We start from the raw sequence: 24,338 nt of genomic DNA, 5'->3' as shown, positions 1-24,338 counted from the left end.
GTACACGCTGGCTGGTGGGTCTGCGTGTAAGAACGTACGTTCGGATGGGATACTCACAGAGCGGGATTCCGGGGCGAAGCCGAATGCGTGCAGGTATTAGCACTGGGGAGGGAGTTTAAAATAAATTTTCATTAAATTGTATAAATTACAAAATGATTATTTTGCTCGACCTGACGTTTGCTCGGTTCAGAGGATGATGTGGGTGGGGAAATCGGTATGGAAACGGTGAGAATGTAAACGTTCTGGGAAACCCTAGTGGACGGTATTCTTGCGTGGGGGTGGAGAGAAGAAGCGTGGTATTGGTCGCGGGCTTGGAAAATCGGTGAAAACTGAAAGAAAGCTTATATATAACTATACACGATCGGCAGTCAAGCGCTCCATTCCGTACAAGTGTTGACCACGGTCCACGTCTAAGCCGTCAAGGTTCTGTGCTACTACTTTTCCGGAACATCGCGACTTCCGTCAGCGCGTGCTCGCGTTCGTTGTTCGACTTACCTCTGCAAAGTGCAAATTTACCGCTCTATCCATAATGACTTCCATTGTAAGTATGATCGTGTCAACCCCTTCTGCTCGATGTCGGATGTGCAAATTCAGTCTCATGTGCCGAGATTTCTCGTTTTGCTCTTCGGGGAGGGCAGAATGATGACGGAATTTTTTGGCACGTTGTGATTTTCTATTTTGCACCTCGGCACACCTGCTACTGCGGCGTCTGAAGCGAACAAGTTAAGCCTCCGTCCGTGCCAAATCCCCCATGGGGCGGCTGAATGGTCCCGCCGGATTGGGAAACCCGTGGATACGCCAAGACCATCGTTCATATTTGAAACAACTATAATATGTAGTGCCAAGCGGAGAGCTGCAGCGTCGTGCACTCAAACAACCGTGGAAAACCTCTGAAAGTGCAGCAAAATTGCATCCCTTCGGCGTTCGGTGTGTTGGTGTACTAGTGCGAATAAATTCGGGGAAATTTTATAGTACTTTTTACCTCAGTGCCAGTTCAAACCGAGGATTCGAGATTGTGTGGTCCGCGTCGACTTGGGGGAAGAACCCTTTCGATATAATTCTGCTGAGCAGACGGCCATTCAGTCAAACCTAGTTCTAGATCCATCTCGCCAACAGAGTCGAGCCTGCCAGTGCAGTGTGCTCAGGTGCAAACGCGAAAACCGAACCAAAAAGTGCTGATAAAAGTTCCGTCCGTTCGGACCACCCCTCACTCTTAATTCAGTAGAAAACAAAAAAGCAGCAATGGTTAGTGTGCATTTGTTGTAACAAACTGCTTGCTCTCTCGACTAACTTAGTTACGTATACTTCTGTGTCTTTTGTGTTTTACCTTTGTTTCTCGAAAACTTGTGAAACAAATTTGCTCGCAATTTTGGCATTTTTTGGAAACAAAATAAACGAATCGCACAAATTGGAAGCAAAGACGAGTAACGATTGCAACATCGGCGGAGTTCGGAGCTCGGTCCGGAACGTGGCGTCCAACCGTATGGAAGTAGTGAAGAAAGTGTTCGCAGTGTTCCTTATCGGTTGGCTTCTACTGATCGATACTAGTGGGGTCACCGGTCGAGCTCCGGTTGGTTTCATTTGTTTTGTGTAGTTTTGTCGTTTTGTTTCGTTTCATTTATTTGTTTTCATAAGTTTAAGTGCTTCAATTTAGTTTGAGACGCGGGTGTGGTGAGGTCAGCTATGAAGTGACTTTTTCCAGTGGGAACATCGAAGAATTTTCCGAAATGCACACGTTGGGGAAAACTTTTGAAACGTGATTAATAACGGTGGTGAGAGAGAAATGTTTGCGAAACGAGAATCGGGTCTCACCGTACACACTCGTTTTCAATCTATATTTAACTTTTCAACGTCAACGGCAGTCATAAATGTTAGAATAATTACAATGTAATGGAGATATTTACGTTCGCAATGTGTTCGGTTTCAACCTCAATCGTACAAGGTTACGTATTTCTGTAATCACTAATGTCAAATATTGTCAAATTGAGATTGTGCTGAGCTAGTTGTCCAAACCTGAGACTCTCAGGTCCAAACAAAACATAAACAACATGAACTCCTGAGGGGATGACTGTGCTAAGTCAAAAAATGTAAACAAAATTTTGACATCAGTTTTTGAGAGTATTAATGTGTATATATATTGATATATGTGTATATCAATATTTTGATGATAAACGTTAAAAATTTCATTCAATTCCATTCACTGGCTTCCGAGATATGACAGTACAAAAATTGGTAGTCTTAGTGTTTTACGAGAACGGATAAAGCTTCGCGAAAGATTAACCAATCGAGTCCAAATTTGTACCAATGATGAACAAGTAATAGGTTGACAAACAGTCAAAATTGAATGAGAATGATGCGTTTGATGCTTGCACAGACTATTTTAGAAGTTATTCCAGGGATTTCTTAAGAAATTTCTTCATGGCTTCCTTCTGATTTACTCTCAAGAATTTGAAGAAATTTCTTCAAGAGTTTGTTTGGGAGTTTTCAAAAGGTTCTTTCTGAAACTCCTCCAATGAACACTTAAGATTTTTTTTCTTAAGATTTGTTTAAAAAATCTTCCCGAAATTTATTCAAACATTCCAGAATGTTCAACAGGGATTTCTTCTGAAATATTTTCAAAGGATATTCTATTATTTTTTCCTTTGAATTCTCCAGCAAGTATTTCGCAGGTTTCTTCAGAAATTTATACAGTTATTTCTTCAAGCAGTCCAGTAGAGGATTGTTCGATAGTTGCTCTAGGGAATTAATTGATCATTCCCGAAGCAAGTTCTTCAGTGATTCATCCAGAAATTATTTTGTTATTACCTATTGTGATTCAAACGGAAATTTCTCCAGAGATTCCTACAAGAGTCCTTATGGAGATTTCTTCAGGATTTCCTCCTGTTCATGTAAGGACAGCTTCATAAATGCTTTCAAGAACTTTTTGCCATTTCGTTGTGAAAACGTCAACTTTTCATTGAGCGAAAAAGCCTTAGATTTTTCTAGAATTGTTTTTTTTTATAATAATTACTTCTAGGAACGATCAACGATTTCCCTAGGAGTTTCTTTCAAGGTTTCTCCAGGCATTTTTCTAAAAAAAAATCTTCAGAAATTACTCCAGGGTTCCTTCACGAATATCCCTAGGATTTTTTTTTTTAGATTTTCTGCATTTCTTCAGAAATACTTTCAAACATATCTCAAGTGACTCTATGGAATTTTGGAGATTTCATCAAAAATTTCAGAAATGGATTACTTCAAAAGCACTTCAATGGAGTTTTCCATAAATTCCTAAGAAAATTTCTTTGAATTCCCACAGAGATTATTTCGGAAATTCTTCCAAGGGAGACTTCAAGAATTCCTTTAAAAATTTCTTCATGATTAGGATATTTTTCAAGGGAGTTTTTTCAAAAGTTCTTTCAGAAATTGAACAATAAATAACTGGCAGAAATCTTGAAAGAATCCCTGAAGACATTTTTAAAGAAATTCCTGGTGGATTGTCTGGAGTAGGCTGTCCAAAAAATTCGATGATCGAAAAGTCAAGGTGCTCAACTCTTAAATGAAATATACGCATATTGTAGAACATTTCGATTTTCTAAAAAATCGTTTAGAGGTTCCGCCAGAGCAATTGTTGAAAAATGACCCTTTTCCATTAAAATTCTCAAAAAACTTTTTTTTTTCTAATACATTAAATCTTTTTCTTAAAGAAATCTTCTTCTTCCTTATGGCTCGACGTCCCCACTAGGACTTGACCTGCCTCGCTTCAACTTTTTTTTTTCTGTTCGGGTGAGCCACTGCGACCAGTATTTTGATCTTTTGTGACATTACCCGTATCCTTAGTATTTAGTGCATGTCGTACTACTCCATTGTCATTGAGAGGCAATGAAGCATCGATTTTTGTACAGTTCCTGTTTTGTTAACCCAGAGGTGCAAGAAATCGATTGCGATGAAAAGGTCCCGTTATCATAGAGATTCAAATCAGTGAAAGAGCGCCCCTAATGAAACACAATCGATTTGAATTCTGAGAAAAGCAAAACGGTGGTACTGATATTTATCCATGCATCGGAACTCTAACCTCATCCATGTCTTGCTTCTAGTTTAGTCCCAGGACAACAAAGAAAAACCCGGGACTTTAGGCTAGTTGCAAAACTCTGTCAAATTAGAGAATGTGTTCTGCAATAAGAATACACGTGAGTCCTTGAATTACCAGAACTTAACAGTCCTTGATAGGTTAGTACGCAATTAGATACGTAAAGCATGTTTGTTTTCCTAACATCAAGTGTAGTCTCGGGTGGGCAAAGTCCGATTCTTTAACTATCAGCAAGGCAGAATAAATGCAATTTTAGAAACTGTCACCAGTAACAAGGACTTTGTACCATGAATCCTTATTACCAAAACACATTACCCCAACTTGACAAATCGGATGTCACTAGGGCTCGGTTGGGTAGATCTTGAACCGTAACGCAACACACAAAGGCGATCTACCTACGTTACGGGCTCCGTTAAAGATCGAGCATATTTTAAACCCCCTCAACCATTCATCCATCAGCACGGGTCGCCTGACACCTTGGATTGGGGTTCCCTGTTTAGTGGACTTTTACCCCCGGAACAGGTGATCCGTAGTGTTATTCTTAGCCAATTGAGACAATCGCTACCGACACTACACAGCTATCTGGGCTGATCGGGAAAAGAAGTTAACATTGATGGTTAACTTCCAAACGAGCCCGTTTAGCCACATCGCTTCAACTTAGTGTTCTTTGTGCACTTCCACAGTTATTAATTGAAGGGCATTTTTTTGCCTGCCATTGCATGAATTTGTTTGTAGTGAGGGAAGTACAATGATACATTATGCCAAGGGAGTCAAGAAAACTTTTCCGACCGGATCGGGAATCGAACCCGCCGTCTCTGGATTGGGGATCCATAGTCTTAACCACTAGGCTAACTTGGAGACGCCTTCTTAAAGAAATGGCGCATATGAATAGTACTATCGGATAAAACTTTCATGGTTGAAAATAAAAAATAGTTCATGTATTTTTTTTTAGTAAATTTTGATGAAAAATGCTCAAAAATTGGACCTTTTACCAGCCCTGGCAGAACCTCTAAACGATTTTTTTGGGACATAGATTTTTTTTTAGGACAGCCTAGTCTAGAGGACTTCCTTTAAGAAATTCTTGAAAAAAAATTAAAAGGATTCCAGGACGAAAAATCCTGAAGCGATTTCTGAAAATGTTTACAAAAGAATTCTTCAATAAATGCCTGGGAGAACACTCGACGAAACTTATTTAAAATACCTTCTTATTTCCTAGAAGAAAAAACAAGAGAACTTCAAAAATAGTTTCAAACCCGATCAGAGGAGAATATCAAATTAATAACTGCGAAATCACATAACCTGGTTTTATATCCTGTTTCGTTGTTATTTAATTATCAAGGTACATCTTTTCCACAACAAATTTTGTTGGACAATCTCATTTAGTTATAATCAAGCTATTGATATATATTCACTCAACTACATTGCAATAACATGTTTTGTTGAAGTACAAGTTTTGTTATTGTTGTACTTGTATTGTTGTCAACTTATCAACAATAGCACAACAATAACAAGTATTGAAATCAAAGCGACAATTCAATAATAATAATCTGTTCTTTTGTTTTGTTCCATTTTTTATTCAGTTATGAAGGAAATTTCCGAACGAATCCTCTGAAAAGTCCTGACATAATATTCGGGGAAACACTTGAAAGTTCTGGAGGAACGCTTCGATACCCTGAAGAAGTCTTCAAAATAACTCCTGGCGCAATCTTCTTAGAAATTCCAAAAGTAATTCTTCTGAGCAATTATTACAATTCTCGGCAATTTTTTTTTGAAAAATTTTAGGAGAAGTCTTCGGAAAAAAACTCAATGAAATCTCAAGATGAAATTCGGGACAAATGATCACGATTAATTCTGAAGAAATCTTTGGGGGGATTCTGCTCATAATTCTGGAGTCTTTGAAAATCTGTAAATGATTTCGTAGAAGAACTTTCGGAGAAATTTTTGGAAGATTTTTATTTTACATTCTCTTAGAAAGAATTAAAATCTGAATATAGCATTTTTCGATCATTTTAAGTATTGTTACTCATGTTATTTGTGGGTTTGTGGGACAAGGTGAACAATTTTATATAAAAAGTATCATAATATACTTAGTTACGTTTTTGATATCAACATATTTTGCTTTCCGATTATTATCAATAACAAATTAATATCAAAATTTGTTATTTAAATATTTTCCAAATTCATTGTTATGATACTAACAAAACAAGTTATTAAAATGGTTTTCCAAGAACATTTTTTGTTATGATATTTGTTCTTTTGCCGCTTATATTAGACAAGTTTATAACATAATATGTTATGTTAATAACTTTAAAATAATCGATTCTATTATTCAGTTATTTTACCCTAATAACACAGCTCCTTATTCTGTTGTTATTCTTTTTTGCTCGGGAAGAGACATTGCTTGAAACATTTTTGGAGAGATTACTGGAGAAATCCGTTAAAGAATTTCAGAGAAAATGTCTGCAGTAATCCCTGTAGAAACTGCAGAAAAAAGTATTGGTATAATTCTCGAAGAAATCGATCAATACATTTCTGAGGAATGCCTTTGAGGAATTTCCGAAGGAATCCTTGGAAGTACTCCTAAAGATATCTCCGGGGGAATTCTTAGAAGATTTTTTATAAAAGTTCTGAAATACACAAAAATCTTTATAGTTCTATCTGGAGATATTTTGAAGGAAACCCTGAAAAGAAAAAAACATGGAGGCATGCTTTGGGAAATGACGAATATCTTAAAAAAAAAGAACTTTTTTAATGCATTTTTGGAAAAGTATCTGATGGAATTGGAGATTCCTATCTGCAGAGGGTTTTTAGAAGAATTTCTCATCTTCAGAAATATATTCTGAAGTAATTTCTGCAAGAATTGCTGGTAGATTTTTTCTAGAAGCATCACTGGAAAAAAATCTGAAAATCTCTGAAGAAAGGTCTGAATAAATCCAAAGCAATCCCTGGGAGAAAACCTGGAATCTGGAGGAAGACATGTGTACAGGAACATCCAGAACAATCACTTGAGGATTTCTAGGGAAATTTCTAAATAAAATTTTTGAGAAACCCTGAAGATATGAATCAATATTAGAAAAAAATACCTTCTGGAGAAATTCCAACAATTATTTTTTAAAAAGAGATCCTGGAGAAAATTCTGAATCTTCGAATAACTGAAAAAAAACTTCTCCTGGAATTGCATCTTTTGAAAGAGTCTAGAAAGGAAATTCCAAAGAAAAACTCTGAAAGAATATTTTATAATATTCGTGAAAGAACTCCTTCAACATTTTTCGAAGCAATTTATAAAGGAATACATGCACGAACTTCTGTAGCAATCCTTGTAAAAACTTTCAAAGATATCTCAGGATTTTTTTTACAGAAACCCGTGGGATTGCACTATAAATCATTTGGGAAATTTATTGAGAAACTCCAGAAAAAGATCGAAGGAAAATTTCCGGCAGGTTTCCTGGAAGAATCTCTGGAAAAAATCTCTGGTGAAATTTTCAAAGAAAAACATGGACAGAAGAGGATTCTTAAGGGATACCTGGAGGATTTCTTGCAGGAATTTTTGCTGAAATCATTCTAGACAATCCTACAAGAATCTTCTTTTCATAGAAATTCTTGAAAACTTTGACAAACTCTGAAAGGATCCCTAAAAAAATCGACAGTGGCCCTGAAGGTAATCGTAGAGAAAATTATAAAGATGTGCATAAGAAAGATTTTTTTCTATTTCCTTTTATGTTGGCGAAATTGAGCCACTGCGTCTAATAAACTGAAATTTTGTGCCATAATGGAAAAAACAGCATTCCTAAATCATTCTCGGAGGAATCTTTAAAAGAGTTCTTGCTGAAACCATTCGTGCAATAATGCTTCTTTTGCAGCAAATCCAAAAAAAAATCGGGAAAAAAGCTCATAGAATGCTTTTTTGTGGATTTTATCAAATGTTTTTTTTTTCTTGGATACTCAAGAAAATCTTTCGAACAGTATTTCTTAGTGTTTTTTTTCTGAGGTTTTCAGGCTTACTCTCTGCGATTCCTTCAGATATTAGTTATGGAATTCCTGCAAAAATACTTTTTAGAGAATTTTTTAACAATTATTCTAGAGTTTTTTTTTCTGAATTGTTTTATAATATTCCTCCTGGGGCTCCTTTTAGGAATTTTCCTTAGTTTTTTTTTCTGAGATTCCTCCCAAAATTTCTCCTACTATTCTGTTACAAGATTTTCATGAGTTTTTTTGAGTTTCAGTTGAGTAGTAATCCTTCTATTTTTTTCTCAATGAGTTCATTTAAGAAGTTTCCCTGAATTATCTTATTGGATTCTTTCAGCTTATCGTGTCCTAACCCCTGGGGCTCATTTAAAATTTTCAGAAGGTACTTCTTGAGAAATACCAACTAAAGGAATTTCTTAAGGATTATCACGAGAAATCCCAAAATAAACTACTTGAGGGACCCAAGAAGGAATTCCAAACAATTGACGACAAACATGTCTAGAGGTCCAATCTGCAAAAGAGAGGCTCTCTTTGCTCCGATTCTCTTTAAGTTATTGCGGTGTCACAATTGACATTTCTACAATTTGTTAAGTGTAGATCGGAAAAGGATTGCTCCATCTACCTTCTGACGCTAGAAGTAAATCAAAATTTACATATACAAGTCCGTTATAATCGCTAGAGAGGAGACTTAAAGGGAGCCTCTCAGCTGCACTTAGGACCTATAGATGTTTGGCCAGAATTTTTTGAAAAAATCCTAGAGCCCGAGAAAGAACTTACAGAAATAGTTAAAAATCTATTAGCCAAATAACAGGAGCTATAGATTAAGAACATCTTTTTGGGATTTCCCCTCACATTTCTCTATCACTTTTGAAATTCCAAAAGGCACTTATTGCGAAATACCAGAATGCACAACTGAAAAACATCTTAAGGATTATCGGGAGAAATCCCAACTGAAACTACTCCTGGTAACCCTAGAAGGAATTCATTGAATTATCTAAGGTAAACCTCCTGAAGAAATTTTTGTAAAAAATTGAAAATCCCAGAAAGTAGTAGCAATTTGCAGAAAGTCTTGAAAAATTCCAGAAGGGAATTGAATATCAGCAGACATATCAGAAGGAATTCCTGAAAAATATCACTTAAAGAACTTCTGAAGAAATTCCAGTAAAATCTCCAAGAAAAATCCCAAAAGATACTTCTGAGATTATCTTAAAAATTTATCTAGAGTCCTTCTTGTAATTTCTTCTGTGACCCTCTGTGGTTCCTTTTGAAATTTTCTAAGGTATCAATTTAAGCACAGTAATTTCAGAAAAAAATACTCGGGGGACAAGCCCGTGCACAAGGGAGGACTTTTGAGGGTTTAGCCCCTCCCCCTTCCATTACCGACGCTTCATACACTATGCGCCTAGACAACCCTAGATAACTCTAATTAATAAACAATGAGTTCAGAAACAAGGTATTGTTTGAAATGGAACGGCTATGAAAGAATGAGAGTGAGTAAATCAATCGTTCTACGTATATCAGCTCACAAAGATTAATCCCATTTTCACAGTTTATGGACCATAACCCCATTACGTCAGCCATTATCCGGTGCGGACAAACACCTCCGCACATTTCTCACAATTGCTTTCCCGGTAAGCGCGAGTCTCGAGTCCAGAGAATGCGTAGGTATGACCTCATACAACACCACGCGGTTCCGGCCAGTCCAAATTGCCATCTCATCGTCCCGCAACCCGTACCAGTACCAGACGATTGGCAATTCTAGCCGCTTATAACTGCTTGCAAAGAAAACCCAAGAAAAAAGTAACCCATTTCGCGTATGGGTTTCATCAAAATTGTCTCAATGTCACAATGAAAAGCGGGCGTCATCGCTCAAGATGAGAAAATATTGTTCTTTGCTAGCGGTCTGGTACTACCTAGCACACGGCGGTCGCACTGCCGAACGGTCAGTTACCAGGGGACGCGTCACCACCGTGGCCCGGGGGTAGCAAACGGCTATATAAACGCGCTCAATTATTGTGAAATATTTCTTTGACGATTGGCGGAATTTTGTTTGACGAAGTGGGCAGAGGAGGTGAGGAAACATGACGGACAATGAGATGCTAAGGTGGCGCGGCGGCATCTGAGCAAGGATTAATGGGTGGTGTTCCCTCTCTAGTGGCTAGCGTAACGGTGAAATGGTGCCGTATGTTGGTGGTTGATTGAATAGTCAATAGTTAGATTTCAGAAAATGTAGAAAAATCTGGAAAATATTTTTAATTAAAAAAAATAAGTAAGTTAAAAATTCAAAGTAAAACTTTTTAAAATATGGTTTTAACAGAGTCTAATGCACTGAATTTACTGTTAATTTAGAAAATCATCCGTTTCAATTACCACATAGACCAATTTACCTCCACATTACGGTACCGAAACGAGCACATTTCGTGATCATTTTTTATCCGTTCTCAAGTGTAGCCGAGTAACACGGTCCGGTATGGATGGTAGGAATTCATTCTAACACTGTACGTGGGTGATGACTACGACGATGGTCGGTGGCCGGCGTCTGTACGCCACGGCGACAGGTAGATTAATCGTCTTTGCTCTGGTTTTTGGGTCCCCCAGCACCACCGTCGCACACCAACTGGTGGCTGCAAACACGAGCATCATCATTCAGTAGCTAAAAACGGCGCACAATACTCTCGATTGACATGCAGATTGGCGTGATGAAGGAGATTAAATCTTGTTGTCTCGTCCGTCCACCTGCAGCAGCAACAGCCATGGACAACTTTTTGTCACAAGAACCAGAGCTCCGAGGATGGCGATCGGGTCCATATCACTTTCCATAGAGGTGAGCCCGCCAGCAACGGTTATTTGATCGGTTGATTCACTTGTCAAAGGATTATAAACTGGATTCACTTCGGTCGTCAGTAAGGGGGTCCAGTTTCCAACTCGAGCTTAAGCGCTCACTTTCTATCGTCATCTTGTGTATCCTTAAATGGTGGCATGTATTGATCCCCTTGGACAACATTTCCAGCTATAAGCTGAAACAACGTCGAACGACGGAGTAACACAATCCCCGAGCGGTCACATTGCTAATCCTTCTTTGGTTGAATCGTTTCCGGTTGGGATAAGGAATGGTTCCCTGTCGGTTGGCGATGTTATGCTACCGTTGGAAGTCACCCGTGAGGACACGTGTCTGGATGCTTACAGGAATCCTTCCATGTGAAACAGTATTTTATACACTTACTTATTTTCAATCCTAGGCACCCACGGTGGTGCAGAGGGCCCAATTGAAAGTCTCCATCCTAGGCGATTTCCTGCCATCGCCTTGATCTGTGGCCAGGTCCAATTTCAGTCGACTTGCTTGATTTCGTTGTTGAGGCTGCCCCGCCATGAGCCTCTGGGTTTACCATTTCTGTAATGTCTCACTGGGTTCCAATCTTTTGCTTGCTAGCAGATTTCGTTTGCACCCCTGCGTAGAGTGACTGACCCACCTCCACTTTCGCTTCCGAATTTCTGTTGCTCTCGGCTTTTGATGGCATCGTCGATGGAGCTCCACGTTGGAGATCCAATTGTGAGGCCACCATGCACGAATTACATACCGCATGCATCTTTTAATGAAGACCTGCAGCCGTTGAGTGTTCTCCGCTGATACACATCAAGTTTCACAGGCATACAGCAGCACAGATTTCACGTTCGAGTTGAAAATTCGGATTTTTGGTGCGTTGACTAATCTGATTGTTTTTTTTTCATACATTTCTTGAACTTGCAAAGGCAGCCCTCGTCTTCTTGATCATGCATCCATGTCGATCTTGGTGCCGCCATCGGCCGCCATTTGGCTACCAATATATTGGCAGCTTTCAACAATCTCCACTGATTGCCCAGCTCCCGTTAAGCTGGAAGGGTTGACCGTGTTTACATCCAACGATTTGGTCTTGTTGACGTTGATGGTAAGACCTGCCGCTGAGGAGCGATCATCAAGATCGTCGAGCTTACTCTGCATATCAGAGAGCCGTTGAGCTAGGAGGGCAACGGCATCAGCCAATTCGAAGTTATTTAGGTACTCCATGGTAATAGACTGCCACAGTAACCCCCGATTTGGTTCACGATCAATCGCTCCTACCAGGATCTCGTCGATTACTATGAGGAAACAGTAGCAGTGATATGATATATTTTTGTCTCCTACAGCAATGACCCGGATGGGATCGGACAAGACACCGTTGTGCAGTCACAGACAAACAGACGTAACACTCTTCAAAACGGCTTGGCACACGCATTTAACGATCAATTCAAATTTCATTTGATTTGCGCGATCGTTCCACCAGATGCGCTACTGTTCGATCGCTTTGACGTTTGCCAGTGTACACGTTGCTGAATGATGCAAATGAAAATTACAGGCAATTTGTGTAATAGTGTGTGTGTCAGCAGAACGTCAAATCTAAATTCATCATGGCCGACAGTGTCGCGCGCGGTTCTACCAACAGGTGGCAGTGTACTCATGAAAATGACACCGGGCAAAAGTTTTTGATGAATTCCCTCTAAGAGTTACGTCTGTTTGTCTGTGGTGCAGTGTTCTGCAGGAAAAGGTCTTGTACTGTGTTTCAATGAGGCCGATGATTTTCTCAGAAACACCCTTGCGCCTGAGGACTTCCCACATGTTTTCTCGTTTGAGACGGTGGAAGTTTTTCCGTAATCAATGAACACCAGGCAGAGAGATTATTGGAATTCACTGATTTGTTCCAAGATGATAGAGAGCGTGATAATATGATCTACACAGGATCGTAAGGCACGGAATCTTTCTTGCTGCCGCCAGAGAGTTGCGTAAATCTTCTCCTTGTCCAATGTCCAGTTAAGGATCACTTTACAGAGGACTTTGAGAACGATGCCCATCAACATGATACCCCACTAATTCGCATTCAGTCAGGTCGCTGTTTTGGGCACCTTTACTAATACGCCATGCATCCAGTCGGCCGCAAATGTCGCGGTTTCTTATATGTTGCAGAATAATTGATTTCTTTCAGAAAATCCTTGAATTTATATTTTTTTTTTCACGAGATTTACTGGAGTTTTCTTCTGAAATTTTTCAGGAGTTCCTCCCAGTGGTTTTTTCCGGATTTATCCTTCCGAATTTTTTTCGGTATTCCCTGGAGATTTCTTAGAGTTATTTCTGGGATTTCTGCAGGAGTTTTTGTATGGGGCCTCAATAGGAGCATCTCCCAGGATTTTTTTCCGGCAGTTGTCACGATATGCCTTCAAAGTTTCTCTATGGATTTCTTTCGGAGATCTTTCCAAAATATATCCAGAGGGTCTCCAGATATTCTTTTTTCTGGTTTTCCGGAACGATTTCTAAAAGTTTCTTCCGATATTTCTGCAGAAGTTCAAGGTTTTCTCACAAAGAGTTTTCTGGGATTTCCCTTGAAATATCTCGCAAAATTATGCCTGTAGTTTCTCCCTTGATTTCTCCTAAAGGTTTTTAGAGGGTTTTCCCAGGATTTTTGCTTAAAATTTAATTTAAAGATAACCCTGAGATTGTTTTTCCTGTCACATATTTTCTCAAAATTTCATTAGAAGTTTCTCTTTAAATTTCTTCACTAGACCTCCCGGAAATTGTTGCGAGATTCAAATTGGATTCCTTCCGATATATTTGCATGAATTTCTTACAAGAAATTTTGTAGGTCATCCCAAGAGGAATTTCGAGAAAAAACTGCTGGAAAGACTCTTGCAAGATCTGTTGAAGCAAATATTTGAGAATCTGCAACACACCAACTATCTTATAAGTGTAGAATTAACTCTAGGTTAAGATACACAAAACAACAATCTTGGAACAATTTCTGGTAGGGATTCTGGTAAGAGCTCTAGAAGTATACTCGGGAAAATCTCTAAAAAATCGACGAAAAGAAGCCTGTCTCTAAAAAATTTGGAAAGATCCTTTTGAGAAATATTAGCAAAAGCTCCCTCAAAACTCCAAAATGCATGGAATAAGTATGGCGCATTTAGTTCACCACTGGACTACTGCACGAGTTTTCAAGAGTCCGAAAACGTAAACAAAAGTGCGCGTTTGCAACAAATCAACTCAGTGTGTTCAGAGCACTTACTCTGCATAAATTAAAGCAATAGTGCGCCGAAGACATCACCTGGATTTGATGAAATCGCGCACTTTTTTAAACGTTTACGCACTTATAAAGACTGAGTGCGCAGTCCAGTGGTGAACCAAATGCTCAATAAGAAACCCAGAAATAAGGGAAAAATCCTGAAAACTCAGAAAGGCATCACGAGAGCCACTCCGGAAGTAATCTTTCAAGACATGTCTCGGGAAAAACTTTGATAAAAAAAACTCAGATGAAATGACGAGAAATCCCGGGAGAAACTATAGAAGAAAGCGCACGGAAAGTGCATGTGGAACTTTGGATGAAATCCCATGAGGAACTTTTGGAGCAATATAGGGGAAGCTTACGGAAGATATCTCAGAAGGAGCTGCTGCATAAAATCCGCAAAAAAGCACAAAAAATCTTAGATTGACTCTAGTAGAAATCGTAGGAATAACTATTTCTATAAGAGGGAAGCATCTGGAAAAAATCCCGCGTACATCTCAAGAGGTATACCGGAAGTTATCGTGAAAAGTAATTCAATGGAATCCCGTAAAAAAAGTTACTTTTTTATGTAGAACGCAGGTGGGGCATACTGTTTTATGTAAACCCGTGAGGGACTCTGAGTGCCATACCGGCAAAACTTCTGGTCTGGAATGAGTTCTGGGAAGAAATTCTTCATGATTTCCGTGAAAAACTCCAGATCGATTGGAATTCAGGAATTCTGGAAGATACTGAAGGAAGTATCCCGAAAAGAATTATTTGAATCTTAGAAAAATACATAAGAATCACTGGCAGGTGTTAGAGGAATACTTTGAAAAATGCCGTGGGAAAATACGAAAAAAAAATCACATGAAAAGTAATGTGAGAAATCCTAGAACACATTTCAGGGGACCACAGGCAGATTAAATCCTCTATAATCTCTAAAGAAGTTAATTTAATAAATGAAGAATCCTTGAAAGAATTTCTAGACAATTCCTTGTGAAGGAACATCTGGATAGATTTATAAATTTAATTGCACAGGCCTAGAGTAGTGTTTCTGAGCACTTTTTTTTATTAAATAATGAAGCAATATTTTCAAAATTGGTTTTCATACGCATTTAGAAGAAGCATTATGGTATCTCATGATTATTTTCTTTTCTAGTGAAACATTTTTTTCGTTCTTTTTTTCAAAAAAACATTTTTTGAGAGATTTTGTTCAAAAATGATTTTTGTGAAAACGAAAAACATTTTCCACCAGAAAAAATCAGATGGTACCTTGATTCTCCCCCTAAATGCGATTCAGTTTCGCCTTAAGTGAGTCGCCCAAATTCGTAGGTGGTACAGTCCAAGACCGCTATTATGAGTGCTGTCTCCTTCCCGTATGCTATCGCTGGGGTCGTTTCTGCGAAAACTCCAAAGAGAATTTCTATAAAAATCCTTGGTAAGATCTCTGACGAAGCTGCTGGTCAATCCCCGTGTTTTATTTTTTTTTATTTTAACGCATTTCTAACCCGACTGCAAGATGTGTTTCTGGCGACCTTCGAAAAAAGTTTAGACAAAGAATTCTGATATCAGTGCTTCTGGTGAAACTTAAAGGAGCAATTAATCATCCAAAATGCGACTTTAAGTAGGAATTCTTATGTAAATTGCTGAAGAAATTTCAGCTGTAACCCCTGATGAGTTCCTGTTAGAATTTATAACTTAATTTCTTATTGAGTTTCTTGTGAAATTTCCAGATAATATCTGTCATAAATCGGGGTACAATTTTTAGTCGATTTCATAGAAACAAAATTGCGATCTGTTAGGTTTTCTCCACATACTTCTTCTGCAATTTTTACAAGGAATTTGTGGATTTCATCAGGAGTTTGCCATAAGTAACACACATTATTCAAGACGAAAATCGCTCAAAAACTCGGCCATATTTTTCCAAACATATTCGACCAGAACTGTTCATCTTAAATTCTTGCGAGAGCTCCTATAAACATGTTTGGGCAGTTCTGGAGATCATTTTTAATAGGCCATAGTTTGCTAAGTGCAGTTCTTGAGTTTGGAATAACAAAAAATCTTCTAAATTCCAGTGGAAATTTCTTCAATCTTCTTAGGACTCCGTGAAAAATTCTTCGAGTAATCTACCAAAATTTTCGACACAAATAAACATTAATATTAAATGAGAACTTGAAGGAATCTTGTTCTTGTTTTTTTTTATGATTCGGAAGAAGAAATAGATAGCTGCAGTCTTTCCAATTATAACTACATCCTATCACATATATCTTGCTCGAAGATAGTTGCCTAATGTCCTTTTGATAAAAATCAAATCAAGAGATGTATCTTACTATATGTTTATGCCTTTCTCGTACACTAACACAACATGTTTTGAAAACTTGTTTATTAATATGTATTAACAATGTAGTAAACTCTACGGACTTTTCTGCGTATTTGCTACAAGTAGTATTCAGCTCATTTGGGATGATTTTTACACTGCTAGAGTAGTGCTGCTTCTGAGCTCTGAGAGAGTCTTCCTGGTTTTATCAGTGATGCAAATCAGGACTCTTCATGAAAAAAAAAACTAAAAATTGTTATTTCAACTACAGTCCATGAAAAATGCGACAAACCAGTTTCTGCGACTTTGATGGTTTCTAATGAACTATTTCAATGAATTCAATTTTATTATTAGTATTTAACAATGCAAGCAGCTCACATGTCACATCTGAGCAGGTTTTTGGACAAAGTAAATATCATTAAAAAAAACACCTGGGAACACGCTCTAGGGAGAGAGGGGGAGTATAGCCAAGCGTTGCGATCCAAACCAAATTTTATTATTTTCATACAAAAAGTGTTACGGAGGGAGGAGGGTGTCCGAAATGCTAATTTTAGCGTTACGTAATAAATGGATGCTGCCACCGATTAGATTATTTTTCTAATATAACACCAAATTAGCCAAAATTTGACCATCGTGTCAAAATTCGAGATGGCAATTATAGTTCGTTTTTATTCTCTCCTACGAACTTGAATATAACTATGTTTTGAAAGGAAGTGACACAATAATAGGCAATGAATTGAAAAAAAAAATGGATCTATATAAAAATAGACCAATAAATTAAAAAAAAAATAAAGTAAATTATATCGCTCTTTTTCGAGAATCTTTTTAACTTCCGATCCCAAATTTGGAACAAAATGAATAAAAATGAAAACTTCCAAACATATGAAAACCCAAAAACATGTAATTTTGAATATGCCCACGGTTAGATAATGTTTTCAAAATAGTTCCAAACGTTCAGGAACTAAAATTTTAGAAAAGTGCTGCATTGCAAAAACCGCACTTGGTATAAACTGACATTGTTTATGTTGAATCTCCTGGGCTTGTTAGGGGAATATCTGTAAATAAAAAGAAAATCGCGTTAAGTACTGTTCCTTTGAATTCCACTAAGAATTTGCATCCTTTGACAGATACGTATTTCGACCTCAACTGTAAGGTCGTCTTCAGTGTCTTGTACTTGACTCGACATTGTTGATTTATTGTTTGTAAATTTATATTTCGTTGTATTTCCGAAGGTACATATGTGAATTAAATCAGTCCTTGATCCTATACCATTGTCAGATAAGTGTCTCTACCATTATGCAATTCCACCGAATAAGGAAGAAAGGGAACTATGACTTTGAAAACTATTGCATTTTTTATTGGTCATAGTGTAGTATTGTTTTACATGAATGACATTTAGAATGTTCCTGGAATATCTGAAAACACATTGAGAGCAGCTCCCATTTAGGTACGTGGTACCCATGATCCACCCACGATGGGATGACTCTGTACTCATTCCTTCAGTTTCTCTCATTTACCCCCCACCATTGAGCATCAATCCAACCGACCAAGCAACAAAAATCGATGCACAACAATTGTTGCACACTTGATCCTTGTTCAGAGGTTGCGACATGAATTTTTCAGAGGACTGACTGAGCTGCAAAGGGAAAACCTGCAGCATCGGTGGTTGGAATCAACCAGCAAAGTGAGATTCCTAGCAGCAGCAGCAGAAAAAATCCTCCACCCAGTGACGTTGATCCGCATACAGATGAGGCTAAGCCCTCATTGGGCGGGGCGGCGACGTTGGCATTGTCGAGAGTTTCCCTGAAGGGAGCACGTTGCCGAATGTGATTTTGATTGGAATCGATGAGTGATTGGACTGTATGTTATTACTCCGTTTTCTGCGGGACCGATGCTGCGATGAGATGATTCGAGTGAAATGTTCATTTTATGAGTGGGACGTGACTTTTACTCGGGTGGTGAAGGTGGGAATCTGGCTTCGAGCTTGTGTGGCCGAAATGGAGTAATATATTTAAGACATGCAAATCATTGATATTCCGAGCAAGTTTTGTGAAAATGTATGCTTCTCTGACCTAATCACATTATCGTTCTTATTTTTTGTTCATTTGCAGGAGGATCTTGACAAGCAGCAGCTGGAACGTAAGTACTTAACCGTTATTGGGATGGTTGAAATGGGTTGTGTAATTCTGTAAATTGATGAGACGGAGAAACTGCTCGTGCAACTCCAAAGCCAATTATTATCAATTTTGAAATACGTCGTTAATAACCTTTTAATGCGACTTTATGCATATCCTCCAGCAATACAATATTTAACTTGGATATGCAGTTCGAATCAAGAATCGAACAAAGCATGAAATTGATATGCCCTCCAAGGTAATTGAAACATCTGAACAGTATCAGTCAGTAGCCAGCCGCCCAGCACGCATTGTAATCATCAGTTGATTACGGCCGGAGTACGAAATGAAAAGAATCGGAAATTGGACCATAAAATAACCCATTTACACCGAACCTCGCATGCGTTTCGATCGTCACCCACGGAACGCACCCTTCATCATAAATCAGAAATGTCTCTATTTAGTACCCGAATAGCCGTAAAGTACCTGCTATTCAACTCGTCACAGCACTTGCCTCTAAGGCATTTATCTGTTGGACACGTAACACGACCGTTGTTGTCCGCATCGCACCAGCAGCAGCCAGTGATGGTGACCTTAATTTTAACCCTTGTGCCGCGAGGGCGCTGCGGGACATCAAATAAGGCACTAAATTGTGGGTTCGATTGGAAGTGATGTGTGATTCGTGTCTCCCAAAACGCCCACAGAAACCAAGAGCTAAAATTGCATGGGTTGGTTTGGTTCGGTAACCTGAATATTTTGCGAAAGATGCAGTCGGTTAGAGAATATTGAACTCAAATGACGACATGTCGAATATTTGACACCATATTGATTGGGTCACCGTGGTTTAAAAGGGTGATTGATTTAAGATATGTGTATCACCTTCGAGTCATCTGTGCCGACTCAAACTGGTTCATGCAACTCTTGTCAATTCGAACATTGTTTTCGCGATTGATGCTTTTTTGCAGCGACATTGAACAAGTTTTGGGCGCCTTTCGGGGCTGTCATTTACTTTTGATTTAATTTTAAAGAGAAAACTTTTCAAAAACGTTATTATTCAATCCTGGAAAATGTTTTCCTATAGGATAATCAACACTGACGTTCGAAAATGCTGCCAATTTGAGTTTCATATAAAACCATGCAGTGTTATTGATTCGCGCACAAGAAAACAATCAACCAAGCACATTACTTACGCACGATGTAGAGCAAGTTGAATGAAACGCATTCCGAAAACACAAAAACGTGCAACTGAACGTGTTTGTGCAACCCGGGCAGAATTTACTCGTTTGACCGAACAACCCCAATTCTGCGGTCGGCAATTATTTACGCGACGCGAAATGATTGTGTTTCCCATCGAAACAAAACATGCCGTCCGCCGCAACGAAAATCGATTGCCTGAAAATGGGTGGAGAAAAAACCACAAGAATAATTCAGGCTGATTGTTTCGATGCTCTTTTCAAATGACACAGGAATGCTTCAACTCAAACAGTTATTGATTAGGAGACACACGGCAAATTCGGTCAAAAGTTGACAAAGACATCCCATTATTATTTTTTTTATATTTTTGGCAAAAGGCTTCGAGTTTTTTCTTACCAAATCCATTGATTTTTGGAGTACAAATCACTACAGAAATAAATGTCTGATTTCGGTAAAACATAATAATAATGATTGCAAAAATAGAAGGTTAGTATTTTTATTTTTTATTTTTTTGAGACTTTACCGCTATGCGGCATTCGTGTCTTTTTTTTTATTATATTTGGTAGAAATTCAATTTTGTTTAACTGTAGTTATCTTTTCAACAGATTATCAAGAAATGTTTATAAACTATCTGGTTCAGATGATTTCCGAGTTTTCAGGCTCGTAAAATCCTTAAAATTGTTAAAACAATCAGAAACGCATGTATTTTCATAAAAATGTAGTTTAGAAAATTCCTTAAAATTAAGCGGAGCGGACCTGGTGAGATGGTTAGAACACTTGACTATCACGCCGAGGACCTGGGATCGAATCCCACTCCCGACAAACTCACAAATGTGAATTCTTCCTTCGGAAGGGAAGTAAAGCGTGGGCCTCGAGATGAACCTAGAAGCCTAGGGCTCTCGTTAATACAGATTAAAAAACTCCTCAAAATTGTTTGATTTTTTTTTTGTATTTGCCCTGTTTGCCTCGGTATATCAAAGTGGATACTGTGAACAAGGCGGGATATCTTGAAAAAATACGCCTTTATGCAATTACGGATCTAATTAATTATTAAATGAATGTTTCTACCAGAAATTAGTGAAGTTCGTAACTTTTACCAAAATACGCTAGAAGTTCCCATTCACTTTGAGTAGTATTACATTTTCGCCAAAAAATACCATTCAACGTTAATTATAGTAAACTTCGTTAGAGTTTGATGGATAAACGATAACATTTTACCGAAATTTGGTAATTTTTCACAGAGTTTCGGTAAATTACTTAACGGTTCGGGACCTCTCCTGAAGATCTTTCTGGAATTCCTTCAAAAGTGCCTTCTGGCTCTTCCCAATATGTTGCTGCTGATGTTATTTCAGAATGATCTATAGGAAGGTCTCTCAAAGGGTCAACTGGAGGAATTCCACGAGGAATTCTTGAAAAAATCATAATAGAAAACCAATGGGAATTTCCAGAAGAAAATCTGGTAGCATTTCAGAAAGAAGATCTGAAGGATTTTTAGTAACATCTTCAGGAGATTATCAAAGAAGAAACTTACATATAAATCCCTAAAAAACCAAAATTCCCCAGGTGGAAATTAAAAACATAAAATATAAAAAGTCTAGGAAAAAATACTGACAGAATTCCTTGAAAATTATCATAGAAAACATTGCAAAAAACCCCAAAAGAAATATTTGAATAAGCTTTCCTGAAAAAATCCCTGGAGCAAGATCTGGGCGTAAAGTGTAAGACTATTGGAGGAATTCCTTATGGTTCTTCAAGATTAATCCCTGAAGAAATTCTTTAAAAAATCGAAGAAGAAACTTTTGCATTTTTTTTTTTGATAAAAACAACTAGAAAAATCTGCTGAAGGTACTCAGTTTTTTTTATTATTCTCAAGCACTTAACCAACTTTGCATCTCTTTTGTCCACTAGGGCATGATGTGAGCGACTCCAATTGGCAGCTGCACTTAAACTTTGTACAGCGCCTAAATAAATTCTATTACAATCTTATTCTACTATTTTAGTTTTGTGCTGCTTTCACTTTTCTACCCTGTCCTTGGTAGGATGACGAGAACGATGATGAAATAATGTGTGGCTGAAATTACTCTTCCAGTCCGATTAGGGATCGTCCATTTTGGGTTGCCGTTCGCCGATATCCAAATTTCCGGGTCCGTTAGAGCTATATGCTCAGAAGAGGGTCGGGTGTCAGTCGCTCTTGAGAGGAAGAACAACTGACGAAAAATTCCAAGTGCCGGGGCTGAGTTCGAACCCATGGCGCTTATACAGCGAACGTGTAGCCTCTGTGCGACGAGCCCCGGGCCGGTGGCAATTGTTGCAGATCAAAAGTTTTTTTTTTTTTTGTTTTTATTTCTGTGTATTTTAACTAAAGCTAATTCTACACAGATCAAAAGCTATGTTTAGAAAACTGTTCAAAATATAAGTCAAAATCTTTGTATCTCAATTGTGTTTTAAATCAAGCCACTTCCCCGAAGAAACGAACGAATGGCCAATATGACGAAAAAATTAACGTATTTCGTAAACAAATAGACATGTCGATTACGCGGGAAAAAAAGATTTCTTTTTCTTAAATATCAAAACTTGAATCATTACCAGTTATTTCGATAGAAAATTTTGAAAACGGGTCTAGAAGACAAGATTCTTTGTCATTTTGCCACAATAGAAAATGAAACTAGGAAGGATAATGGATAAGTAGCCGTCAGTTAAATTTGGCACTTTCCATAAACTACGTAGACCCATTTTTGGTCATCTCAGATAGTCCCTCCCCTTTGGTCAATAGACAACTTTGAAAATTTGTATGGACCATAGACTTTGGCCAAAAATCCACCTTGTCCCTTTAAGAGTCTACGTAGTTTATGGACAGGTCCATACTTTTATATTAATTCATAATGATTGATCGTTTACTATACGAAGATCATAGTAGAATCTAAACCTGGCCTTAAATCTGGCCTTTGTTTTTTTTTTTTCGTTTACTATTTTCGACTGTTGAATTTTCACTCTAGGAGAATGGCTTAGTCTTGACACAAATAAAAGTATTGATATTTTATCTTGTCCGACGTTTCGGTCCGTTTGGGACCTTCTTCTGAGACTCCAAAAGATTATTTATTAAATCAATTTTACAAAATTACAAACTGTTCAATTTTTACCGAATTTCACAGATTTTTCATCCAGTATGGTTCTGTGGAACGTGTAAATGTCGGTTCAGAGTTTCTGTTGTTTTTTTTTTTTCTTTCAATTGAATTAAACCGAGACGTCAAAATTTAAAGTACTATTCAAATTTGACATATGAACTACTCAATTAAAATATGATATGATAATCCGATATGCATAGCATAATCGGATGCTGTTGTATTAACAAAAAACTACGCATTGTAATATGGAAAGATAAAAACACTGTGTAGTAGCTGGAGCCCACGGCAACGGAGGAAACGACGACGCCAGTGCAGCGGAGGACGGAAATGAGCCAACTCTCACGCTGAGGGAAGTTAAGGACACCATTCACCAGCTCAAAACCAACAAAGCAGCTGGTAAGGATGGTATCGCAGCTGAACTCATCAAGATGGGCCCAGAAAAGTTTGCCACCTGTCTGCGTCGGCTGATAGTCAGGATCTGGGAAACCGAACAGCTACCGCAGGAGTGGAAGGAAGGGGTAATCTGCCCCATTCACAAGAAAGGCGACCATTTGGAATGTGAGAACTTCAGGGCGATCACTATTTTGAATGCTGCCCACAAAGTGTTATCCCAGATCATCTTCCGTCGTTTGTCACCTAAAACAAATGAGTTCGTGGGAAGTAATCAAGCCGGCTTCATCGACGGCCGGTCGACAACGGATCAGATCTTCACCGCACGGCAAATCCTCCAGAAATGCCGTGAATACCAGGTCCCAACGCATACCTGTTCATCGACTTCAAAGCGGCATATTACAGTATCGACCGCGCAGAGCTATGGAGAATCATGGACGAAAACGGCTTTCCTGGGAAGCTGACTAGACTGATTAAAGCAACGATGGACGGTGTGCAAAACTGCGTAAGGGTTTCGGGTGAACTATCCAGTTCATTCGAATCTCGCCGGGGACTGCGACAAGGTGATGGACTCTCATGCCTACTCTTCAACATCGCTCTGGAAGGTGTGATGCGACTAGCCGGGCTCAACAGCCGGAGAACGATTTTCACAAAATCCGGTCAATTTGTGTGCTTTGCGGACGACATGGACATTTTTGCCAGAACATTTGGAACGGTGGCAGGGCTGTACACCCGCCTGAAACGCGAAGCAGCAAAGGTCGGACTGGTGGTGAATGCCTCAAAAACAAAGTACATGCTGGTAGGCGGAACCGAAAACGACCGGATCCGTCTGGGTAGTAATGTTACGATAGACGGGGATACTTTCGAGGTGGTGGAGGAATTCGTCTACCTCGGATCCTTACTGACGGCTGACAACAACGTGAGCCGTGAAATTCGGAGGCGCATCATCAGCGGAAGTCGGGCCTACTACGGGCTCCAGAAAAAAACTGCGGTCGAAAAAGATTCACCCACGCACCAAATACGCCATGTACAAAACGCTAATAAGACCGGTAATCCTCTACGGGCACGAGACATGGACTATGCTCGAGGAGGACCTGCAAGCACTTGGAGTTTTCGAGC

General features: G+C 38.6%; 1 protein-coding gene across 2 annotated transcripts in view; it reads left to right on the top strand.

Moving 5' to 3' along the window:
- Window positions 1–353: 353 nt before the first annotated feature.
- LOC115269966 (troponin C, isoallergen Bla g 6.0101) overlaps window positions 354–24,338 on the top strand; it is a 54,107-nt gene continuing 30,122 nt past the window's right edge. The window contains exons 1-2 of one of the 2 annotated variants that reach the window (XM_029878812.2): window positions 354–541; window positions 18,508–18,535. In XM_029878812.2, the coding sequence (XP_029734672.1) occupies window positions 530–541; window positions 18,508–18,535 (40 nt within the window). In that variant the 5' untranslated portion in view covers window positions 354–529. Of the gene's footprint in view, window positions 542–956; window positions 1,246–18,507; window positions 18,536–24,338 lie in introns of those variants that run through there. The other variant, XM_029878813.2, reaches the window with a different exon arrangement.

This window comes from Aedes albopictus, chromosome 2, assembly GCF_035046485.1.
Source record: "Aedes albopictus strain Foshan chromosome 2, AalbF5, whole genome shotgun sequence".
Taxonomy (NCBI): Eukaryota; Metazoa; Arthropoda; class Insecta; order Diptera; family Culicidae; genus Aedes; species Aedes albopictus.
The sequence above is the reverse complement of the archived record's forward strand: the minus strand, read 5'-3'. Positions and strand labels throughout refer to the sequence as shown.